The 23,785-nt window shown below is 31.6% G+C and overlaps 2 protein-coding genes and 1 long non-coding RNA gene across 3 annotated transcripts; 1 reads left to right on the top strand and 2 right to left on the bottom strand.

The window, feature by feature from the left end:
• Positions 1-3,829: 3,829 nt before the first annotated feature.
• Positions 3,830-4,524, top strand: LOC114745667 (uncharacterized). The gene is made up of 2 exons (XR_003740222.1): positions 3,830-3,861; positions 4,214-4,524. It is a non-coding gene; the product is annotated as an uncharacterized LOC114745667 (long non-coding RNA).
• Positions 4,525-6,960: 2,436 nt separating this feature from the next.
• Positions 6,961-9,592, bottom strand: LOC114745668 (transmembrane protein 41B-like). The gene is made up of 2 exons (XM_028933832.1): positions 9,196-9,592; positions 6,961-7,699 (listed from the first exon to the last, which is right to left on the bottom strand). Exons 1-2 carry the CDS (start codon positions 9,507-9,509, stop codon positions 7,309-7,311), a joined length of 705 nt encoding a protein of 234 aa, XP_028789665.1. The 5' UTR covers positions 9,510-9,592; the 3' UTR covers positions 6,961-7,308.
• Positions 9,593-10,897: 1,305 nt separating this feature from the next.
• On the bottom strand, positions 10,898-14,627 carry LOC114745648 (potassium transporter 5-like). Its single transcript, XM_028933809.1, has 9 exons — positions 14,490-14,627; positions 14,154-14,376; positions 13,761-14,009; positions 13,337-13,378; positions 12,965-13,225; positions 12,817-12,869; positions 12,400-12,514; positions 12,043-12,297; positions 10,898-11,944 (listed from the first exon to the last, which is right to left on the bottom strand). The coding sequence occupies exons 1-9, from the start codon at positions 14,613-14,615 to the stop codon at positions 10,920-10,922; spliced, it is 2,349 nt and encodes a 782-aa protein (XP_028789642.1). The 5' UTR covers positions 14,616-14,627; the 3' UTR covers positions 10,898-10,919.
• Positions 14,628-23,785: the final 9,158 nt, after the last annotated feature.

Raw genomic sequence — 23,785 nt, 5'->3', positions numbered from 1 at the left:
AAATGTGACTTATTTTCTGAAAAAAAAAACACCATTCTTATATGGTGAGAGAAAGTAAGCAAATGTAGCGAGACTAATAATCAATAACTAGTGAGACAAAAATGAAAAATGATATTAAAAATTTCAGACAAACTATGAATGTATCTTATAAGTAGAAAAATGTCATCGTTAAATAAATTCTCTGTTTTTTTTTTGCCAACTCTAAATAAAAAATTCTCTTGTATGTGGGACCGGATCGATGGAGTGTTGTTTAATCTACCATTGACTATTAAAGAAGCTCATGATAAATAGCTTAGATTTCTACGATTTTAATTATATTTGACCTAAACATCTTTATATTAATTATCTAATTATCTCCTAGACTCCTACGTAGTATCCTCCACACATCCTACGTTTTGTTTCTTTTTCTTTTAGTTTTTTTTTTTTTGCGTCTTCCTCTCTCCCTATTGGGGACAATCCCATTCGAGATACTGTTGGCACTAAATGTGAGCTTCTTTTCTAGTGGGGATTCAAATATTAATTCGTTATGTTATGAGAGACTAACTTCTTCTATTAGATTTAATCCTTGTGAGTTATTTTGTTTTTGGTAATATTATTTGAGTCATATTAACTAGACCAAGAACTTTGAAATAGTATAATAGCCCGTTGTTGGATAAAAGTTAATCAATGGGACCCTCTCGTCCTTGGGTTCAACTAGCGAAGAGAGTGGACACTCTCACAACATGGAGAGGGTTTGATCTTAGAGTTAGTCGAAATGTTGGAGGAGGCATATTTGCAGTTTAGTAAAACTAGGAGATTCCTATCTATTAGACCTGATGAAAAAGGGTTTACTTTTCATGCCTTCGTGCCTATGGGGGTTAGGTCCCAGTAAATCATGAATTAATTTCCTTGCTTTTAGATTGTGAGTGAGCCCAAATCCTTTTCTAAAATTTTTGTACAAAAAAGCCAGCAATGAGAAGTTATTGGGTATTAATTCTTAAGCCCAAGGAATTAGGCCCATTCCAATAAATAATTATAGAAAAAATAGCAAATAAAGACCCTTCAATATATGAAATTACAATTTGAGATCCTTAATTTGAAAAATAACAAATAAAGATCTTGTCTCATATTGCAAATATAAAATTTTGATGAAATATTTGAAATGCCCCTTAGTCAAATGATAAGTTGACTATGAAAAATGACAAGTTCACTTGATCAAATGACAATTTTAGTAGACCAAATTACAACTTAGTTTAGGATATGCCAAATAGCAAATTAATTATGAGAAAATGATAAGTTCACTTTAACGAATGACAATTTCAGTAGGTCAAATCACAATTGGTTGAGGGGCATTTGAGAGATTTTACTAAGATTTCATATTTACAATATGAGACCAGGTCTTTATCTGCCATTTTCTAAATTAAGAGTCTCAAATCGTAATTTCACATATTATGAGTCTTTGTTTGCAATTTTCTCATAATTATATGTTTGGATAGGCCCATTAAATTAAATTATTTTCAAAAGCAAAATACGAGATCATGCAAGCCAATAAGAGTGGTTTAGCTAATAAAAAGTGGGTTTATATGGTCTATAAAGTTGTGAATTCAAATTTTATTGCAGATGTAAGGATCTTGTTGGTGAATAACCTGTAAGTACTTTTGCAAACGCTCTTTGAGTTTGAAAATATGTTTTAATTCTAGGAGCCTTTGAAACTCAACCCATCTAAATTTTTTTTATATATATTATTCCTCTGGTCCTAAATATAAAGTTTTTTTGTAATATAATTTACACTATAAAAAAATCTTATATCTAGAATTGGAGGAATAAAAAAACAGAGATCATGCAGCCATATGCGATAAAGTTAAAAAAGGGCAAAAGCGAAGGAGCTTGTGGCTTCCACACGAAAGTAGTTGTGGGGAAAACAGAGAGAGGAAGCCTCTAGAAAATTGCTCCGGTTAGGCTATCACCCTTCGCCCACTATACTTTGTCGGTTATCCTATATATATAAACTAGTCAGAGGAATGGTTTTAGCCCTATATAAACAGGCCTCCTGAAAACTCTCGCTGGTTCTTTTACTCCCTTTTACTTTTTAATTAAAAAGTATTGGAGTTCCGTCCTTAAGGGTATGTTTGGCTCAATGAGAGGAAAGGGAGGGGAGGGATTTTAATGGAAGGAAGGGGAGAGGAGGGGAGTGGAAGGATTTTAATATTATCTTGTTTGGATTTATAAAAAAAGAGGGGAGGGGAGGGAAAAATATTTTAATATGGATAATTTTGCTCTTATTTTATTTAAAGTGTGGGCATAATAGTCACAACATGACAAAATATAGACATAATAGTTACAACATGACAAAATATGGGCATAATGGTCATAATATGACAAAATATTGCCATTTCCCTCTAAATCCTCCCAATTTTGGAGGGGAGGTTGGGGAGGGGAGGGGAGGGGAAATTTTAAAAAATTTTCCCTCCCTCCTAAAAGTTGTGTGTTGCCAAACAAGGGAAAATGATTAAAATCCCTCCCTCCCCTCCCTCCCTCCCTCCCACCCAAATCCCTCATACCAAACACACCCTAAAAGAGACAACTCGGTTTGTAAGTAAATTTCTCCGCCCATATTGAAACAAGCTCAAGCGTTGTAATTTGGTTCAATCTTGCCCCATCTCGACCTGTGAACACAGTTTTTGGGTTTTGGTTGAAAACAAGCTGCCAGAAAACTCTCTCTCGTTCTTTTTGCCTTTTACTTTTAATTCAAAAGTATTGTAGTTTTTTATTCAAAGACAAAATTCGTCAGTAAATTTCTCTGCCCGTATTGAAACAAGCTCAAGCCATGCATGAGTTGACTCAATTGCCTCTCAATTGAGATGCAATTGACTTGAAATGTTTCAGATCTGATTTATGGACTGTCTTAATTGTCTAGATATATTGAGGAAAATTGAGAAGTAATTGAGCATCCTGTAGTGACACCCATCGGCTTCTTAATTAGTCCCTTACCCCCTAGTGACAGGACGCTTTATGCGGGCTTCCCATCTTTTGATGGTAAGGACTCAGGAGACATTACCATTGGTCAACAAGACATCTAAACAACCGCTGCTAGGCCTTCATAACTTTGAATTTGAAGCACTTGTTTTTGCTTTCCTATATTTGTGGCTTTTTTACGACTGGTAGAATCGATAATGAAGTTTTTTCTACATGCCAGATCTTGAATTAGCAATTTCATCCTATCTCCAAAAAAATTGCAGTTGTTTGGAATTTTTTCTTTTCGGAAATGGAATATTTACAGAATTCTCATCTCATTGAATTTGTAGCTCAGTGGTGGCTATTGTTACCTGCTTGGTTGGCTTGCAATACGGACATATTATTCTGAGCTGACGGTTCATAGTAGTTTTCTTATATTATCTACTTTTCAACACGATATAATGTTAATTTTGTAAAATGTGTCTAACAATTTTGTGCCTACCTTTCAATTTTTTTTTTTTTTAAAATGCGGGTTGATGTTTGTGGATATCGTCGCGTTACGACGGTCATGAAATGGATGGGTATAGCGATTTATACCCTTGCCGCTTGCATCGTGTTACCTCTGATCCTTAATATAAGATTTTATTTGATTTTTATTTTAGTCCTAATATAAGACACCAATCCACTTTGTTTCTAATATTTGTGTATTTTTTTCTAAGGTAGTTCTTTTAATAATGGTAGTTTTAATCAACACACTTGATTAATAAAGATATTTTAGGAAAAACAACATATTTATTACAAATAACTAACTTAACTTGTCTTTTTAATTTCTTTAAATTAGTCAACTAGCTCTTATAATTAGGATCGAAGGTAGTATTTCCTATCGTCCTGCAAGGATTTTATTGGGGCCACCCACGGAATAATATCGTAAGCCCCTCTGCACCGTAACCTGTATTTTTAATTTCTTTGCATACCCAGTGCTTTTTTTTTTTTTGGGGTTAATACCATTTATTCTTTGAATTTGGTTTCTGAAATTTGGAACAAGTAGTTTTGGTCATTAAAATTTGACTTCATTTTGGTTACGATCCTGAAATTTGATTTATTTTGGTGCACCTAAAGATTTTTTTGTCCTTTAAACTATTGGTTTCAAAATTTCAAGAACTAAAAATGAGGTAAATATCAATGTGTTTTTTTTTTTTTTGGGGCCCTGAATGGTCTTTACTCTTGGTTTTTACAACTGAAATTAAATCTGCAATTTTTACATTATCCTTTATGGCAGCTTAGGTTAGTTGGAATCGGAACTTGAATGGAAGAGGCAGATAAGATCGTGGACTTGATTTATTTGGAGTTCGAAGTTCAACTTTGGGCTAGTTGTTGAGTGCTTGGTTAGGGGAAGCGGATCGCGCTCCACATCTACGGGAGATACCTATTTTGGAGGCAGCTTCACCTATTGATTATTAGTTGGCCTGCGCCTACGCTGTTTAGTTTAGCGAGTAAACGATGAAAGCCAAGATCTCACGATGAATTCACGTTTGACTGAACATCGATGCAAAATTTTAATTTTCAATTATTATTAGTATGCATTATTTAGTACTACTTCCGGTTTTTAATATAAGGCTTTATTTGACTTTTATTTTGGTCCTAAATATAAAATCTCAATCCACTTTGTCTCTCATATTTATGCATTTTTTCCCTAAGATAGTCTTTCAAATAATGGTAGTTCTAACCAATATACTTGATTATCAAAGATATTTTAAGAAAGACAATACTTATTTATTACAAATAACTAACTTAACTTATTTTTTTAATCTCTTTATATTAGTCAACTAGATTTTATAATTAGGAGTGGAAGTAGTATTTATTGACATAGAAACAAAAAGTATTCCCTGTTCGACGCCCCCCACATCATTTAAGGGTCTGTTTGGACCTTTGATAGCCAAGAACCCGTTTGGCATTTTGTGAGGTGTTTGGTAGCTTTTGGCCAGTCTTATTTATAAGCTAAAAGCTGCTTTTTTTTAAGAAAGATTGTAAAGTTATGTGAAACTTACTTATAATTTATGGGAAAGTATATTTTTGAAATTAAAAGATATTTTTACTCTTATGTTGTCTTTATACTTCTCTTTGCATTTTTTTTATGCTTCCTAATCAATTTATAGTTATTTATTTTTAATGTTTTCTTGCATTTTTAATTTTTAACATGATTTTTTATAATATTTTTTATTTTTAATGTTATTTTTTATTTTATATTTATATAAATTGTACAAAATGTATCATCCAATTAATTATATAATATTATTTGGTTCAAAAATTTTCACATTACTATAATTTCTAATTTAAAGATATTGTATCCATAAAATATAACATCTTCCCATTATAATAATTTAAAATTATTATATTATGCAAACTTATGATTTTTTTTCATTTTTTATTATTTAATAGAGTTATATCCTTCTTAGTTATTTTACAACTAAATTTACTTATCCAATCATAATCTAAATAATTTTTTTACTTTACAAATTAACTTTTATAAAAGCCAATTCAACCAAAAATTATATTACCCAATCTCACTTTTTTAAAAGTTAAAAGTTAAATTGAAAATAAGTTATTTTTTCTACTGCTAATCCAACTAGATCCTGAGTAATTCAAAAGGAAGCATAGTCGTGTATTTTTTTTCCTCTCGGAAGAATCTTAATTTGGAACCAATTTGGGAAGTTAATTATGGACAAAATTTAGATAAATTACTTAGATTTATTAAGTTAAATTTATAGATGAATTTGTAAATATTATTTTAATAAATAATAATAAAATAATAAATGTTGAACCAGGTGAATCCCCCATGACATTGAAATAATGACTCCTATCTTATTTGTCCAAAAAAAAAAAGGAATACGTTATAAAAAAATTAATTAATCAGTTGGTATGTATTTAGAATATATTTTACATTTATATTGCACTCCTTTTGTCTTTTTAAAATAAAATACAATTAATCAAATTACGTTATTTGAAATGTTAAAATTAATTGAAAACGATCGACATGTAAAAAATATAACTTTTTTGCCAAATATAATCTCATTTACGTGGAAGAGTGGGTGTGATTAAGAGAGAATATGTGAAAATTAAATACAATTATATAAATAATTAAATAAGTGTAAAATAAGATATTAACAAACAAATTTTGTTATTATCTCTAAATATCTCTTATAAAAAAAAACCGGAAGGAGCACAATTTTGTCTTGACATTTATGCTCATGTACTTTAAATTAACACGTTTATGATATTTGCTGTCAATTCTGAGCTTGCACACCCAGTTTATACCATGCTCCACATTTGTGTTTGATAATGGATAATGACAAAAGTATGAAGTCGTCATCACTAAGATGTTGTTTTGATTAACTTTTTAAAAGTGTTTTGTTAGATTTCTACCTGCATAAAAATACCATCTTTTAAGTGTTTTTAGGAGTTACCAAACACCCCTCCTAAGTCTGAAATGTGATACTAAAATTTGATATTTGATTAAAAACGTATGACCTCACCATGCAAATTGATTTCTTGTCATTAATGAGCCGCTAATTAATCACAACCTTAATTTGCAGGAAAGTGTTATACTACCTCCGATCCTTAATATAAGACCTCATTTGATTTTTATTTTAATCCTAAATATAAGACTTCAATCTACTTTGTCTCTCATATTTATGTATTTTTTCCCAAGTTAGTCCTTCTAACAATAGTAACTCTAACTAACACACCTGATCAGCAAGAAAGATAACATATATTTATTACAAATAGCTAACTTAACTTCTTTCTTTAATCTCTTCAAATTAGTCAATTAGCTCTTATAATTAAAACCGGAGGTAGTATGATATTTTACCTTCAGCTGGTTTTTTTTTTTTAAAAAAAAAAAAATAGAATATGCAAGATGCTCATGGAAGAAATTAGAGGTTGAAAAAATACATATCTTTTCACTATATTTTACCATATCAATAATATTTCATGTATAATATAATAATGATCGTACAATGTGACAAATGACGCAAAGGAACTTCACATGGCCAACTCCTTTGCTGACGACTTTTCTAGTACTTGGACCTACTGAAGAAATACTCTCAACAATTAATTCCACTCACCACCAATACATGGATTCTTTTAGCTGTGTGACGTTCATAAGTAGATCATTGGTGCAAGTGTTATCACAAAAAACAGTCCTAAGAAGAAAAGGGATAGGACAAAAAAAAAGTCCTATAAGGAGTCGGCATAATAGAACATGTCAGAGACTAAATATGAATATCAACCCAAAAGACTAACTCTTTTCAGGGCACTTCATTTCCAGATAAGTTCTACCCCAGGTCAAAAGGGTTATCTTTGAACAGAAAGCTTTTAGCTATTGAAACGTGACTTTGAGTACTTCTTGATTCTCAAAGAAATAAGCACACTAGATAGTATACCAACTACTGGAAACAGGTAAGACCATATTGGAGATTTCCCAGAGCCAGAGGCCGTAGCAACAGCAGCACCAGCAAGGCTTCCAAGAGAAGTATTCTGCAGGATCATTGGGATGCATCCGATAACAGTGGGAAGCAGAAAATCCAACAAGAACCCTACTTTAGTAGCAGCAAGTGCATAGTTAACAACATAGGAGGGCAAAGGAGAGAAGCGAGCAAGAAGTACAAATTTCCAACCATCTTGCTCAACTCCTCTAGAAAGGAGATGAAAATATTTGTTTTTCTGAGCCCACCCTACTGCTGAACTTGAACTTCTCAAGATTAACCTGAATTGAAAAAAGGAATCGAGTTGAATTCGATTGAAACAAATAACGTCAAACATAGGAGGACTTATGCGTGTTAATTGCAAACATAACATTTAATGCAAGGGAAACTGTTGCTCAACTTGTTAACAAGAGTAGGGTAGCCTTCATGCAACAACCTTATTGACTAATGCTATCCACCAACAAAATTTAATCTCATTGGGGTAGCACAACACAGGCAGTTTTCAGCAAACTGTCGTAGTGATTTTCATGTCACTGAACCAAGAATGAGAGCTTAATCTCTGGTAATGTAATATTGTTTAAACTCACCATATACTTTATGAACCTACTTATATCAGGATAAATTCATGACTACCCTCAGGGACAAGAACTATCTGACTCTTTCTTCTGAATATATACATAAGGCCATAACCTGAGCTTGTGCGAGAAGTTAAATAGACGCAATAAAACCACAAAATACAAGGGCATTAATTCTGACTCTTGTAGTTCCTGGCACACATATCTATTGAAAGACAGAAAGAAACTAAAATTATTTTTCTCAGGCAATTTAGCTTGCAAGATAAACAGCTGATAAGAATTCCTTTTCCATTGTTATCCTAAATAATAGGAGATATCAAGGAGTATTTTCAAGATATTCCCAGGTTCTCAAACCAGATGGATATTGAAATTAGAGTGCATTGATGCATTCTTTAGATTCAGTAGCGAAGACATTGGTTGATCAAAACCATCGAGAAGTGATTATTCAATACGGGGTTAAAAAGGAAAAAGAAAGAGGGTCACAACCTGTAATTCTAGGAGTCTCTACGCTCTAGTCTCGAGCAAATGACAGCCCACTACCATTTATCGAAAAAGACGGTTTTAAAATAAGATTTACATACCCTCAATCGGTACTTTCTCTACCGATGAGTAGGTTTTTTGTTTTACCTCACTACTGATGAATAGGTTAATATGCTTATATAGGTAGAATTTCGCTATTCACCTTATACAAAAAAATCAATGATCAATATCAGGAAACGAGTAGGGTAGTGAAGGATGAACTGACTGGTATACAATTACAACTCATATGAATTAACCCAGAGTCTCTCCGCGACTTAATTTGATGAAGACTGGATTCAACTTAACAGATTGATCAGAGAATAGCCTCAGCTGAGTCCGTGACTAATAAGTCACAGAGGATTATTATTTTTTATCATAAATACAAGATACCAATCTATTCTATTTTTTATATTTATATTTTTTCTCAACATAATTCTTCTAATAATAATAATTCTAATGATTAATAATGATATTTTAGAAAAGACAACATATTTATTAAAAATAACTAATTTAATTTTTTTTTAATCTCTTCAAATTAGTCAACTAGCTCTTATAATTAGGATGGAAATAGCATTAAACAAGGAAAGCCAGTCAAAATTCAACCAAAACCTAATAAAGATATGAGAGTCTTGTTCCATTGACGATAAACAACGAAATTGATATAGAAGAAGAAGAAGGCAAACCTGCCGATCCAGAACGAAAGAGAAGCACCGAGCACCTTAGCCGAGAAGACGCAGAGCAGGGCCGGGAAAAAGCCAAATAGCAGAGAAGCGGCGGCTTCCAAGAAAACAGAAGAGGGCAAACAGAGAGCGAGAGAGAGTGTATGTATAGCGACGTACAGTGGGATGGCCCAAATACCCAGTTTATCATACTGATCTTTCAATATCTGAATAGCTACGTCTTTGTCCCAGTCCCATCCATAATTCTTTATCAATCCTCTAAATATCCCCAGGATCCCCACAAGCACAGCTATCTTCAACCATCTTCCCATTCCCATTTTCTCCTACGCAGCTGGGGCAGAGATCTCGCGCCCAAATTTCTCGCTACTTATCGCCGCCCTTCGTTCGCCGAGCGTTTGGATCGGTCCGGGGCACTTCTATCCCAAACACATTGTGGCTATAGACGTTTGATTTTCGTTTCCGGGTCATACCTAAATTTTGACTATTTGACTTTTGGAAAAATTAAAATGACCTGCGCAGTTGACTATTTGAGAAAATTGTGGTTATTTGAAAAAGTCTAAATTAATATTCTCTCCGGTTTAAAATATAAACTAAATTTTATCTATTTATGTTTATAAAAAAAGTTAAAATTAGTTTGAAATAATAAATATGCAAGCCATATATTTTTTTCCCAGACATGCTCTTATCAATAAAAAAAATAAGTAAAAGATACAATAAATGAATCAAAGAAGAAAAAAAAAGTATGATGATAAAATTAAAAAAAAAACTCATTAAATACTTAGATAAAAGTGAATGTTATTTTATAAAAAAATCAAGCATCTTTAACAAAATTTATCTTATATTTTGAACTAGATGGAGTATTAAAGAAAGGGAAAATCCCAAAAAATATATGCCCTAAAAATTTTTACATAGCAAGTGAGTGATTCAAATATGAAAGATAACGTTGGCAAAAAAAGAAATAAAAAATATCGAATCAGCTTAGTTGAATCAATTTGAAATTTTCAAATATTGTCTTAAAGACGCCACTGCCCCCACTTACATAGAAAAGCAAACAAGGCAAAAGCAACGTAGACACTGTAAAGGAGGGAAACAAGACTAGACAAGTTGGACACGTGGATTTTCTCTATTAAGGTATCTATTTGATATGCTAATTAGTAATTCCTTAACAAGGGAGTTGTACATTGTCTGAACCTGGTCAAATATTCACTATCTTATTAGTTATGTGCTTGCTGCTAATTCTGAAATTAAAAAAAAAAGAGGTAAGGATGAAAAGATTTTACTGATCGAGAAAGGCAAAGAGCGAAGGGAAAGATTATTCTAGATTATTCTCTTAGTTACAATATAACAATGTTAATATAGAGGAAGATTTATTTCTTGTGAGTAAAGGATATATATAGAAAAGCGACTAACTTACTACTATCCAGCTAACAGGGTAAAAGTACATCTATTTAACATAGACGAAGGTTTAATTACACGGATGAGACTTGAAGAGGGAGAATTTCACATCTCTAACATAAATCCCTATAGATCATCTACATGGCAAACAAGAAACCTCATATTTTAAGTTTACATTTAAAATTAAAACATCACTCCCTCTCTCATTTATGTAGAGGTGTGAGCTAGAAACAAAGATAAATATGCAGATTCACACAAAAACCAAGGTACAAAAGTGATGTTGAAAATATATGATACGTTAATATATAATTATATATACTCGCACGAGGCTGTCATATTTCATAGGTCATTCCGACCTTAAGAAGCCTTTTACGAGAAACAGCCATATGTGTGACCCCTTGCCTAAAGTTGTGCCTCAAGAATCTGTAAATATAATTGACAACGATCTTATTGATGAAGGATGAATTAGGCTTAGCCACCACGTCTGCTTCCCCCAACAAATACACCACCCCTTTCTCCCTTGCTTTTGCCACAAACTTGACCTCCTCATCAACAGCATTGTGGCCTTGAGGGGCACGGGTAGAATCTGATGAGGCACGTGAAATTCCCAGATTTAGCTCTGGTGCTATCCTGTGAGAACTAGAGCTTTTCCCTCTCATCACCTCACCATCACTCTCCTTCTCGTTCCAGGCCAAAGCACCAACTTGTGCTGTGCTTCCCTGAGCCTCTTCATGGATCATAATAAGATCTTCATGACGAATAAACTCCTCTAAGTGTTGAACTAGTTGATTTTCAAACACCTCTGGTTCTTCAATCCTATCATTGTAACCATACCTCACAACACATCGAAACATCCTGTGCTCTCTTGGTCCCACCTGGCGAAATAGGAACCTCTCTTCTAATGCGACTCTGCTAAGAGGAATTGACTTTATGGAAACAAACACAACCACAGAGTGGATTGATGGTACATTGGCAATGAAGTGAGGGAATATGGGAGGAATACCCTGAACTAGCTCAGAATATAAAAGTCCGATTCCGGGCACACGGTTCACATTCGAACCATTGATCAATTCATTCACATGTTCTGTGGAGATCTTGTTCTCAAGCTCAAAATTGTATCTTTCTTTGTGCACATAATGCCATATTCCCATGATTATGGTAAAGAAGATAGCAGATACAATTGGAAGAAAGCCTCCTTGTGGAAACTTGGTTAATTGAGATGAAAGATAGAGTGCCTCTATGGAGCCAAATATCAGAAGGAAGAGAGTAACCCACCAGAGACTTGTCTTCCAAATAGTTAGCATTATAAGTGTAACCAGCGAGGTCGTGATCATCATGTCAGAAACCACAGCAATCCCTGCATCACATGTAAAAAGGTTAATTAAAATGAAATGATTCAACCAAATCAAAATAGGTAGATTAACAGGACTTATTAAAAAGAACAGCCACATTTACCATATGCATGACTGATATTTTCTGTGGTCTTGAAGGCTGCACAGATAATAATACAAGCAATCATGAACATGTAGTTGATCTCAGGAATGTAGACTTGGCCGCTGTGCTTCACAGAAGTGTGAACAACCTTCACCCTTGGAAAACAACCCAGATTTAGAGCCTGTGATAAGATGGAAAATGCTCCTGAAATCATTGCTTGGCTAGCTATAATGGCAGCGCCTATGGCTACGACAAATGTTGGCCAATATAAGGGATCTGCACGTTATTATTCACAATTGAAGGGCTAAATGTCAGGGATTAATCCTTTCCAGTTCAAAAGTTTTTGTGTCTGTCTCCTTTTATAATGAATAAACTTACCAGGTATGCTATCATAGAAGGTATTGGACACGTTTTCTGGGAACTTTCGTAGATATGCTGCCTGCCCAGTATATGCAGCTAGTAATGCAGGGAATGTGACACAAGTGAAGCTAATCTGCAACATTATTATTTATCATGTAGGTCAATTCAATTTGTTGCTTCACCAAGGAATTTTCTGGGACAATAGTGTTTTTCTTAGTAGAGAATCCTTGAGAAAAGCTAAGGGATAACGCAGCTTGAGAAAACAGAACCAAAACAGAGTATGCCAAGCTGAAAGAATGATGTTTTGAGCACACTGAGATTTAAGCTTTTTAATTTCCACGATATGAAATTGAACTCCTTTTGCTTTTAGATTTTTTTTTTTTAAATACCCACCTTGGGAATATAATGCTAAATGAAGATTAAACATGGACTTACTTGAACTGCTCGTACGCTAAAGTGACCCAAGTCAGCAAACATGGCTTCTGATCCTGATATTTGTACGTATAGAACACTAATCAATAATTAGAATTTAAGGGAGATCCAAGTCAAAGGAAAAATTAAAGATTCAAAAGTAGCTACGTGCCTGTAATGCATAAAAAGACTCCTCCAAGTGATATCCATCCTTGCTTACCATTCCTCTTGAAATAATCAAATATGTACTTTGGATTGAAAGCACGCAATACCCCAACGTCGTATTTGAATAAATTGTAAAGACCAATTCCGCCGATGAATGAAAACCATATAAGGACAATGGGAGCGAATGAAAATCCCACTTTATCAGTCCCAAATCGTTGAACAGAGAAAAGGCCCACTAGGATCCCTATAGTTATTCCCACAACAGCGCCTGAAAAGATCCAAATAGTAAAAACAATTTCCAATTACGTATACGATCACCTAATCTCGAATTGATTCGTAACTTCAAATATTAATTCACACTTATATGAGAGTATACTACCTTGACCCATGGATTCACTGATCCCGCTTACCGCAGAAAGGACTGCATGCATAGAGTTAAAAACTGGATCAGAAACTGAGCAATATACTACCTCCGTTCCTAATTATAAAAGACGGTTGACTAATTTGAGGAGATTAAAAAAGTAAGTTGAGTTAGTTATTTGTCTTCAATAGGTGTTGTTTTTCCTAAAATATCTTTATTAATCAAATGTATTGACTAGAACTATTATTAGTAGAAGGGTTACTTTGAAAAAAAAATGTATAAATACGAGAAACAAAGTGGATTGGAGTCTTATATTTAGAATTAAAATAAAAGTCAAATAGAGTCTTGTATTAAGCACCGGAGGTAGTATATATATATATATATATATATGTATAATTCTAATCGGTTCTGGATATACCCATTTAGACTGAGATTCAAATACCTGAAATTGACGGAGTAAGAACTCCATCTCCAATCACCATCGCAGTTCCCGCAATGGTTATAAGTACGAGCAAAATCCTCACAGGCTTACTATTTTCTACCTTGTTCTTTATTTTCTCGGCCCGTTTAAGTTGGCTGGATGGTTCTTCCAGTCTGTAGTTTGAAAGCTCCCTGTCCTCTGGCTGTTGATTTGGAATGAGACCCACCTTCAAGTGGCGACATATCAACGAATAGAGCGCAAAAGCTCCGCCTACAAACAAATAAAGTTCATATTTCAGACCCCCAAAAAAAAAAAACAGAGAAAGAAAATAAGTACACAGATCGACCCCACGTCTTTATATCCAAGAAAGAAAGAAAGAACATATACAAGCACAATAACAAGTAGAGATCTTACCGTTTCCATTGTCGTTAGCCCATAAGACGATGAAAACATACTTAAGCATAGGTACGAGGATGATGGTATAGATGATAAGGGACAAGACACCGAGAATGTCATCGATGTTTTGAATCCCTTTGGTGAAAGTACTGGCATACACATAAAGTGGGGACGTGCCGATATCTCCATACACAATCCCCAAGCTTTGAAATGCTAAACTCAGAGTGACTTTCCAAGTAAACTGTGAACAAGCAAAGTGTGAAATTAATTAAGATTCAATCAATAAAGTGAGAAAGACAAAAGGCAAAACCCGAGAGAGAGAGAGAGAGAGAGAGAGAGAGTGAAATAGTGTACCGTTGAGGTTTGGGTCTCAGAAACCCTTCCAGCTTCCAGATTGAGAGAGTCAACTCGACGGAGCTTTGCCCATGAGACCTTACGCTCTTTGAGCTTGTTTTCTTCCTTCGTTGTTTCCATCTCCATCTCTCTTTGTGCCTCGGATCTGCTTTTAGGCTCTCACGCACATGTGCATATATAGTATCCAGTATATGGTTACATTGGACAACTTTGCTTCTCTATTCATTTTTAAAAGCTTAAACTAATAACAAAGTCAGACATCGCACTCAATAATTGTCTTATTTTATACCTTACACGCCGTCTCCTACGGTCAGCATTTTGCGCGTCCATAACAAAGTGAGCAGAAGCTCAATTGTTGGCCTTTTGTTTATTTTTGCTGCGGTGCTCTCGATGATGGAGAGGCATGATTCGTCATCTCCAAAGACTTTTGGCCTGTTTATTTTATTTTTTTCTTATTCTCAAAAAAAATTTTCTAAAATTATTTTTTAGAACAAGTTTTGGAAAAAACAATTTTTGTTTAGAAAATAATTTTTAAAAAATCACATTTAGAAAAAAATCATATAAAAAACTTTGACACATTGTATTTGTCACTGATAGTGATAGTTAGTGAGTAATAGGTAAGAGGAGAAGAAGATTTTTTAAAATTTTCAAAACAAAAATAAAAAACACAAGAACAAAAAAAAAAACATATAAAAGCTGCTTTGGTTTTTTAGTTTTTTCAAAACATATTACTATTTTTTTTGTTTTTTAAAATAATCAATTACCAAACAAGTTTTTTTTAATTTTTTTAAACAAAAATTGTTTTCAAAATAGAAAACTAAAACATTCCTTTATTACTGGATTTTACTACTTCCGGCCCTAAATATAAAAAGTTAGTTGAGATTTATTTTGAGTTTAAATATAAAATCTTAATTTACTTTGTTTCTTATATTTATATTTTTTTTCAAAGTAATAATTGCACATATTAAAATGTTTTCATTCTGATACATAAGATTAATAAGAATATATAAAAGATAACATATATTTGTTACAAATAACAAACTTAACTAATTTTTTTGATATCATAAATTAATTATCTAACTTTTAAATTAAAAATTGGAGGTAGTATTTTGTTGAAACGTCACGTCGGTTATACTCTTTGTTTTTTTTAATAAATTAAAAACGACATTAGATGCAGATGAATTTGGGAACTCTTGGGCTTGAGATTCGTTTCTCCGTTTACTTTAATTTTAATTTATAATTGTTGGAATCATATGATTCCGGCGCTCCTGGGCTTTCTTTCTCTCTAACATAGGGGATATAATATTTATTTCTTTCCTATTTACATGGATAATAAATTTGGAAAAAAAAATTTTGCCAATAAAATTTTGAAAATGAATGATGGTGACTGTTACATTGATTAATTTTGATGAAATATTATTCATGTTTTTTCAATAAGAAAAATGACAAAAAAATCTATTGAATTTCAAAATGACAAGTGGAAGATTTTGACAAATTAAATAATACTACCTCCGGTCCTTAATATATGTCTTTGTTTGACTTTTATTTTGGTCTTAAATATAAGACCCCAATCCATTTTGTCTCTCATATTTATACATTTTTTCAAAGTAGCCCTTCTAACAATACTAGTTCTAATCAATACATTTGATTAGTAAGAATATTTTAGGAAAGACAACACCTATTTATAACAAATAACTAACTCAACTTATTTCATTAATCTCCTCAAATTAGTTAACTGGCTCTTATAATCAGGATCAGAGGTAGTACAAACTATTACAAGAGTAGTTAGTATTACCTATTTATCTTTTCCAAATTCAATAAGTATTTTTTTTATCATTTTTTCAGTCAATATTGTGACTTAATAGAACTTTCATATTTTATATATAATGATTATTTTAGTGTGAGAATATTAAAAATATTTATAATCAACAAGAAAATGTCTGTGTTTTAAAAAATAAAAAAATTATATGATTTAAACTTGTTTTACTAAATTAAAAAAAGTCTATATATTTTTATATTTTATCTTGACTTAAACTCTGCTTCCGCAAAGTTCGATAGAGTGTCAACCAAAATAAAAAGTTAGGGTGCTTATGGGACAAGTCATCCAGATAGGATGACCGCTCCTCATGTGTCCTGTTCTTATCGAGAAGGGGCAGAAACTTTCTGTTTTTTTATTTTTTATTTTTTTTACTTTTTGAAAATAACTATATATGGAATATAGGAGTTCATGATAAAAACTGTACAAAAAAAAAGTAGATGAAAATTTAGAAGAACTGAAAATTGAAAAAAGGTTTCTTGAAAGACAGAAATACATAAACTCAAAATATCTACTAAAAAAATCATATATCATCTATATAAGAGAACTTGTAAACAATATAATTAAAATAACAATTGATAATATAAGTAAAATGCATTTATAAAATTAAAAAATAGCATACTAGGATAAGACATAATTATCTCATGTATTGTCCTATTCTGAGACAATTTTATCTTGTCTCAAAATAATTGAGATCCAAATGAGAAATTAGGATGGGACACACTTAAATAACCCGAACATTATATTTGGTATGAAGGAAATGACGATAAGGAGAGGGGATGAGAAATTTTAATAAGCCCCATTTAAAAAATTAAAAAAATGAGATTTTAAAATTTTAATAAAAAAGATATAAGATAATAAGATAATAAGAATTAATTAAAAACTTTTAAATCAATTTTTTTTAATTTTTAAAGTTAAACTTACTAAAAAAAATTTCTCGTTTTTATTTCCCAGGTAAGAAACGCACTTAGAATCAGCCTGCGACCTTTTATTCCCGCACGCCCAAGTCCCAAGCCTAATCTCTCTTGTCGTATTCTAGTGTATTGTGATACTGATAGTCATAAACTCATAATGCATTAAAAAAATCAGAAAAAAAATAATGCATTAAAAAACAGAATTACGTCACTCATACAGAAAAGCAGAAAGAATTACAAGTACTCATTGCTTCATGCAACTACTATTTATTTAGAGGATAATATTACGTGTATATATGGATGTTTTTAACAAAAAGTCAGAACAAGAATGGAGTGTTTTTTATTAAAAATTTCAAACTCAAAATCAAGCCTCCGTGCAACACTGGTTTTGTTTGCCGTATGTATTTTGCCCACATTAAAACTTATTCACATGATGTTCTGACCCAAAAAAATATTATTCACATGATGCAATCATGAAATGACACACACACACACACACTATATACACATACAATATACTTATCTCTCTCTCTCTCTCTCGTTAATTCGCTTTAATTCGCTGTTCTCTCTCTCTCTCCCCCCCTCTCTCTCTGCGCATGTTAAATTACCCAAACACTACAACAAACACAAAAATGGGCTTTAATATAATAATGTTATGGATATTATAATACGTGGATGTCTATCTCTTCTTTCTCTTCAACTTCATCAACTCCCACTACTTCCATTAAGCATTAATTTCCCACTGTCTTTAATCTTGTAACTCACCCTCACTTCCCATGCATTTGGTTTATTATCCATTATCTATCACTTAAGTAATACTGTAACTTGTATGTAAGACTATGCCTATAAATAGGACATACTATTGTATTATGATGCCAAGTGAAACAAGTAAAGAAATACAATATCATTCTCTCATTTTCTTGTCTACCTCTCTTCTCCAATCTACTTTCATTGTTAGTTAATTTCATAACATGTTATCAGCAAGAGACTCTACCATTTGAGTTTATGGCTTCTAGTTGATATACATTGATGTTTTGTTCATTGAATGAAAATAGTTTGATTTGAATAGTTTGATAAAATTTCTCCAATTTACTTAGAGAAAATGATGGTTTTGTATATTAACCTTATTGATTCATTGGTAACTGAATATTCTATTTATCATATTGAGATATGAAAATTTTTATTTTTATTTCTTACTTTTCTTATATTTCCATGATTCTACTATTCTTATACTTCTTGATTTGCTATGAGGTTTATGTTCATCTATAAAATTACTATATATGATTATCATATTTGATATTAGTTAATTGTTGTCTTAGAAAGTAAAATGTTAAATATATAAACGAATGGCTAATAGCCATTGTGCTCTTGATTTTGTGATTAGATAGCCAGAAGCCACATCACGTTTTAATGATTATTTGATAAAAGACCATCTTGTGGTTGTAACAGATGGCATGGCAAGATTTTCATAATTTGATAATCTATATCAAAGCCTTGAACATTGATGGTTTTAAAAAATTAAATGATACAAAAGAACTTCGTAGTTCTGAAAATTTTGTTATAATCCGGAAGACTAATATTTGAGAAAATTAATGGTGTGCTATTAAAAGTAAGGAATGTATCCATAATAGTGATAAAGAGTATGATCACATTGTATCAGTGGAACTGACAACTAAAAAGGCAATAATCTTGGGACTTGACTGTTAAATCATCACAGAAGAATTAGTAATAGCCCTATGATCAATATGATAAATTAGTAATAGCCCTATGATCAATATGATAAAATTATGAACAAATGTTATAATATGACCAGAAGTCATATAGACAAATATGTATCAATTCATTGAAAAATAAATGTTAAAAAAGAAAATGGTTATGGAATCAGAAAGACTATGTGATATTATGAAAATATCAAAGGTAATTCTAATGCCTGAAGGCAATAAGTTGTAAAGAAAGATAGATGCCCAGAGTATATATAAAAATAGAAGACATATAACTATAGACATATAACAAAAGTTACTAGTTATATTTTTTTATTTATATCTTATTAATATGATCTGATTCAATATTAGTTTTAAATATTTTAGATGTCTATAGTACCTTGATTAATATTGAGAAGTTTTAAACATTATTTTTTATTTGTACTTTATTTGCAAAAGTTCATTTTAAATATTCTTCTACATTTTTGTGTTTTCTCTATGTGTATTGCAAGCTGAATCTGTGATACTTATAATTATTTGTTATTATGTTAATATATATTAAAATAAAGTTGTCTTTCATATTCCTCTTAAATTATATAGTTCTTGAAGAACTATATGTAATAATATTAATATGATTCCAGAAGAACTAATACTGATTTTCTTTTATAAATAAATAAAGTATTGATAGTGAAAAATATGACCTATAGATCTACATCGTAACTTTGGTTCTCCAAAGAGTGTAAATGTTATAGCACAATTGGGATAAAGTTCCTAACTATATATGAATTAGGAAGTACTTGAGCTTCCAAGCAAAAAAATAGATTATTGGCCTTAGCCTATTATATACTCATCACTATTTATGAAATATATGAAAAAAGAAATCATGTTCGAATGACTCACACTTGAGGGGTAGATGGTTGGAATACAAGTATGAGTTGATATTGGATATATTTTTCATATCAATTTCATAAATGAATATCATCAATCATATATTATATTGAAAAATTTATTGTTGGTAACAAAACATGGTACAGTAAACCAGAAGTTTACTGATATAATTAGATTTATTATTGACATGACTTGTTTGATCATCTTGAACTATATGATGCAACTAATTATTAAAGATTATGTATTGATATCTATTAAAGAACCAGAAGCTTCTTCCAAATAGCTAACATTTTTAAGAATCCGTATATGCTGCTTATTCTAAAAGAAAATTGATTATAAAATATCACTAGTTATATTTTGTTTTCGAATGGATCACTACATTTCTGGAAATATATTAAACTCATATATATAAGCCCATTTAGAAGCACATAAGCCATACAAGTATTCAATATTTGATAGATGCATCTATATAAAATGGTGACATGTGTGACTGACATTAGTTTGCAACCTGAAGCTTGCAAGATTGTTTAGATAAATATTTCTAGAGTATGTGATCCTAAAAACTTGATTTTAAATATACTAGGGAATTTATATATCAGGTTTTTGATGTTGAAAAGCCTACTTAACAAAATGATCTAGTAAAATCATTTGTTAATGTCTCTGTGAATAGCTGGATCAATATTTATGAGAACAAGTTTTTTCATTTTAGTGTTGGCATATTTAATTTAATATATTGCAGCACTTATATACATCAAGGCAACAAAATTCTCCCAATAAAATTGGCTTTTAGTCAGGAGCCAGATATTTTCCGTCTAAAGATTGAAATGTGCAATATTTATTCCTACCAATCCACCACAATGCACATAGATGGATATTTAAAGAAAGTTCGGACATATGTTGAGTAAGAACCTCCTTCTTCTTATTTGTCTCTAAATGGAACAAAATAATGTTTCTAAAAGAAAAAAATGGATTTAAGAGACTTATACTGCACGCTTAGTTAATTGTTATTTGACAAAGTTTTCCTAACATGAGGGGGAGAAATTGAGTAGCTGGAAAAAGAGAATGCATGGAATGCATTATTACTATCAAATACAGATCCTCATATATATCAGTATGGACCAGAAGTTCATCAAAATTGCATTCATGAAATGCTACAAAATATTTTACTGACCTGAATGAAAATTTTTTAATCTCTTATTCTAGCTGAAAATGCTCCAATTAGTATAAATAAAAATGAGACATGCCTGAAGCATGAGAGGTTAATTGGTTCCAATATAAATATATTGAATAGAGAGAAGCATACAACTTAGAAGTTATATTGATGAGGCATGTACTCTAAAAGAGTGTCAAAACATAACTAATGGTAAAACCCTAGAAGAGGTTCAGGTACCTGAAGAGGAAGAAAGAGATCTCAATAAGTTATGTCACAAGTGAAAAACAGAACCGAAAAGATAAAGGTTATAGATAACAATTTTGATAAGAATATTACGTGATAAAAAAAGGATCTTACACATAGATCTATCATACAAAGTAGAAATAAACTTAGCCAAGAAGAAAAGTAAAAAAGAAAAGACGTGATGAAAATATTATTTTGATATGTGAAAATGGACCTGCAGTCTGAATACATAAAATATAAAGTTTCTATAGAATATATGGATGTTTATGTGAAAATAAAGATTTTCACAAATGATTATGATGAGATATATTACTTTTGTGGTGGATATAATTTTGCATATTTGAATAGGCTGGTAGTTATGAAATGCACCTGCTAAATATTATGATGACCCATGGATGAGGATCATTAAATAGTGAAATTTACATGATAATCCTTAAAGGATCCAAAATATGCTAGGAGCATATATAAGAAAATCTTTCAGGATATGAAATATTATGAAGATTAAAATAATTTCAGTATGTATCATCTATTTTATAGTTCTGGATCAAAATATATGAAATTCCCTGAAAGATTTTATTTACCATAAGCATACAATTTAAGTTCTTGAGAACAATAATTAAATTAAATAAGTTGCTAGAAGCCATCAGGATATGTGGTATGACCGAATAAGTAAATATCGATTGAAGAAATGATATAAAAATAATCTAATTCGCCCATGTATTTCTATGAAAAACTTTTTAAAAAGGGTTTGTTATAATTTTTGTTTATATTGATGCTATAAATATTATCGGAACTCCTGAAGAACTCATAAAAGCTATAAATTGTTTACACGAAAGAATTTGAAATGAAGGATTTGGGAAGAATAAAGTTTTGCCTTGAATTGTAAATTGAATACTTGAGAAATGAAGATTTTTGTATATCAAATAATTGATACAAAAAAGGTCATAAAGTGTTTTTATATGGATAAATCACATCCATTATGTATTTTGATGGTTGTGAGATTTGTGGATGTGCATAAAGAACCTTATATATTTCGAGAAGGTGATGAAGAACTACTTGGTCCAAAAGTACTAAATTATAGGTCCAGAAGTACCATATCATATCTTATCAGTCACGCATGACCTGACATATTATTTACTGTTAACTTACTGGTAAGATATTGTTCTTCACCAAAGACATTGGAATAGAATTCTATATTCTTTTTTGATTCACATGATGGTAATTCCAAATGGAGTATTTGTCTCATAATATTCAAAAGATGGTGAAATATATATCTAGCAAATCTGTTAAAATAAAAATCTAGGAGATTTGTTCACCAAGTCACTTCCTATTACAATATTTGAGAAGCTTGTTCATGATATCTGATGTCACAGACTCAGGAATATCAATTAATGTTATCAAGAGGAGGAGTTAAATACACACTGCCCTCTTTTTTCCTTGTTTGTGGTTTTTCCCATGGGTTTTTCTGGTAAGGTTTTTAATGAGACAGCACCGAATAGTGTATCAATGAATGTGTATTCTTTTTCTTCTGCTAGATTTTTGTCCTACAGGATTTTTCCTAGTTGAAGTTTTTTAATGAGGCACATATCTTATATAATGAACATCCAATGGGGAGTGTTATGAATATTATAACATGTGGATGTTCATCTCCTCTTTCTCTTCAACTTCATCAACTTCCACTACTTCCACTAAGCATTAATCTTCCACTATGTCTTTAATCTTATAACTCACCCTCACTTCACATTTATGTGGTTTATTGTCCACTATCTATCATTTAAGTAATAGTATAATTGATATGTAAGATTATGCCTATAAATAGGACATACTATTGTATTGTGATGCAAAGTGAAGCAAGTAAAGGAATATAATATCATTCTCTTAATTTCTTCTCTACTTCTTTTCTCCAATCTACTTTTATTTTGGGTTAACTTCATAACAAATAACACATTTTTTCTTTCTTTCTTTTTTCATGTGGTGTATAAGAAACACTATTTTTTTAGGCGATGGCGTTTCCAAAGTACGAGCTATTAAGGAAGGAGCGCGTTGGCATAAAATAATAACAGTGAAAAAAGGGAAAGCAGTGACAACGTTTTTCTTTATTAAAAAGGAAAACATATACGGGAGTCCTTATATTTTTACTTGATTTTGAATTAGGTAATTGTAGTTTTTTTCTTTTTATTAAATCCTTAGAATTTTTTCACTTTAATTGTTTGTCCTTCTGCTCATATTCTGTTTGCCATTCTAAACGGCGTTTGTTTATGTGAGAGGTGACTGCCACGTGGTCAAGCAGAAGGGTTTAGTTTTCAATAGTCTTCGAAACCGATTTTCTTTCCGACCGCATATTTGATGCTCTGCAACTTCCTTGCTTTTAATAGTTCTCTCTGCCAAATCCCGCACAAGGAAGATAGCCCCAACTTCTTTTGAAGGAGGAACCGGGTGATTGGACGGAAGAAAAATGCTTGGGTTTGTCGGCAACGGCAAAATTGTCTTCAGAAAAGAAGACCGCTAAAAGATTCACGTTCTTATTAGTGCTGTTATTGGTGGACTTTGCCTTTGCTTTGGCCAATAAATCCATCATCATC

The sequence above is a fragment of the Neltuma alba genome, unplaced genomic scaffold (genome assembly GCF_004799145.2).
Source record: "Neltuma alba isolate B1F8T4 unplaced genomic scaffold, ASM479914v2 tig00004747_pilon, whole genome shotgun sequence".
Lineage (NCBI taxonomy): Eukaryota > Viridiplantae > Streptophyta > Magnoliopsida > Fabales > Fabaceae > Neltuma > Neltuma alba.
Note: the sequence above shows the minus strand (reverse complement) of the source record. Positions and strands in the feature narration are given on the sequence as shown.

Bases quoted from the DNA above. Each gene is read 5' to 3' on its own strand.
- LOC114745648 (XM_028933809.1), bottom strand. From the start codon at position 14,615: ATGGAGATGGAAACAACGAAGGAAGAAAACAAGCTCAAAGAGCGTAAG. The intron at 13,226-13,336 runs GTAGTATACTCT...GGATCTTTTCAG, and splicing joins CAGTGAATCCATGGGTCAAG to GCGCTGTTGTGGGAATAACT. The intron at 12,515-12,816 runs GTAAGTCCATGT...ATAATGTTGCAG, and splicing joins TTAGCGTACGAGCAGTTCAA to ATTAGCTTCACTTGTGTCAC.
- LOC114745668 (XM_028933832.1), bottom strand. From the start codon at position 9,509: ATGGGAATGGGAAGATGGTTGAAGATAGCTGTGCTTGTGGGGATCCTG. The intron at 7,700-9,195 runs GTTTGCCTTCTT...TTTTCAATTCAG, and splicing joins CTTTCGTTCTGGATCGGCAG to GTTAATCTTGAGAAGTTCAA.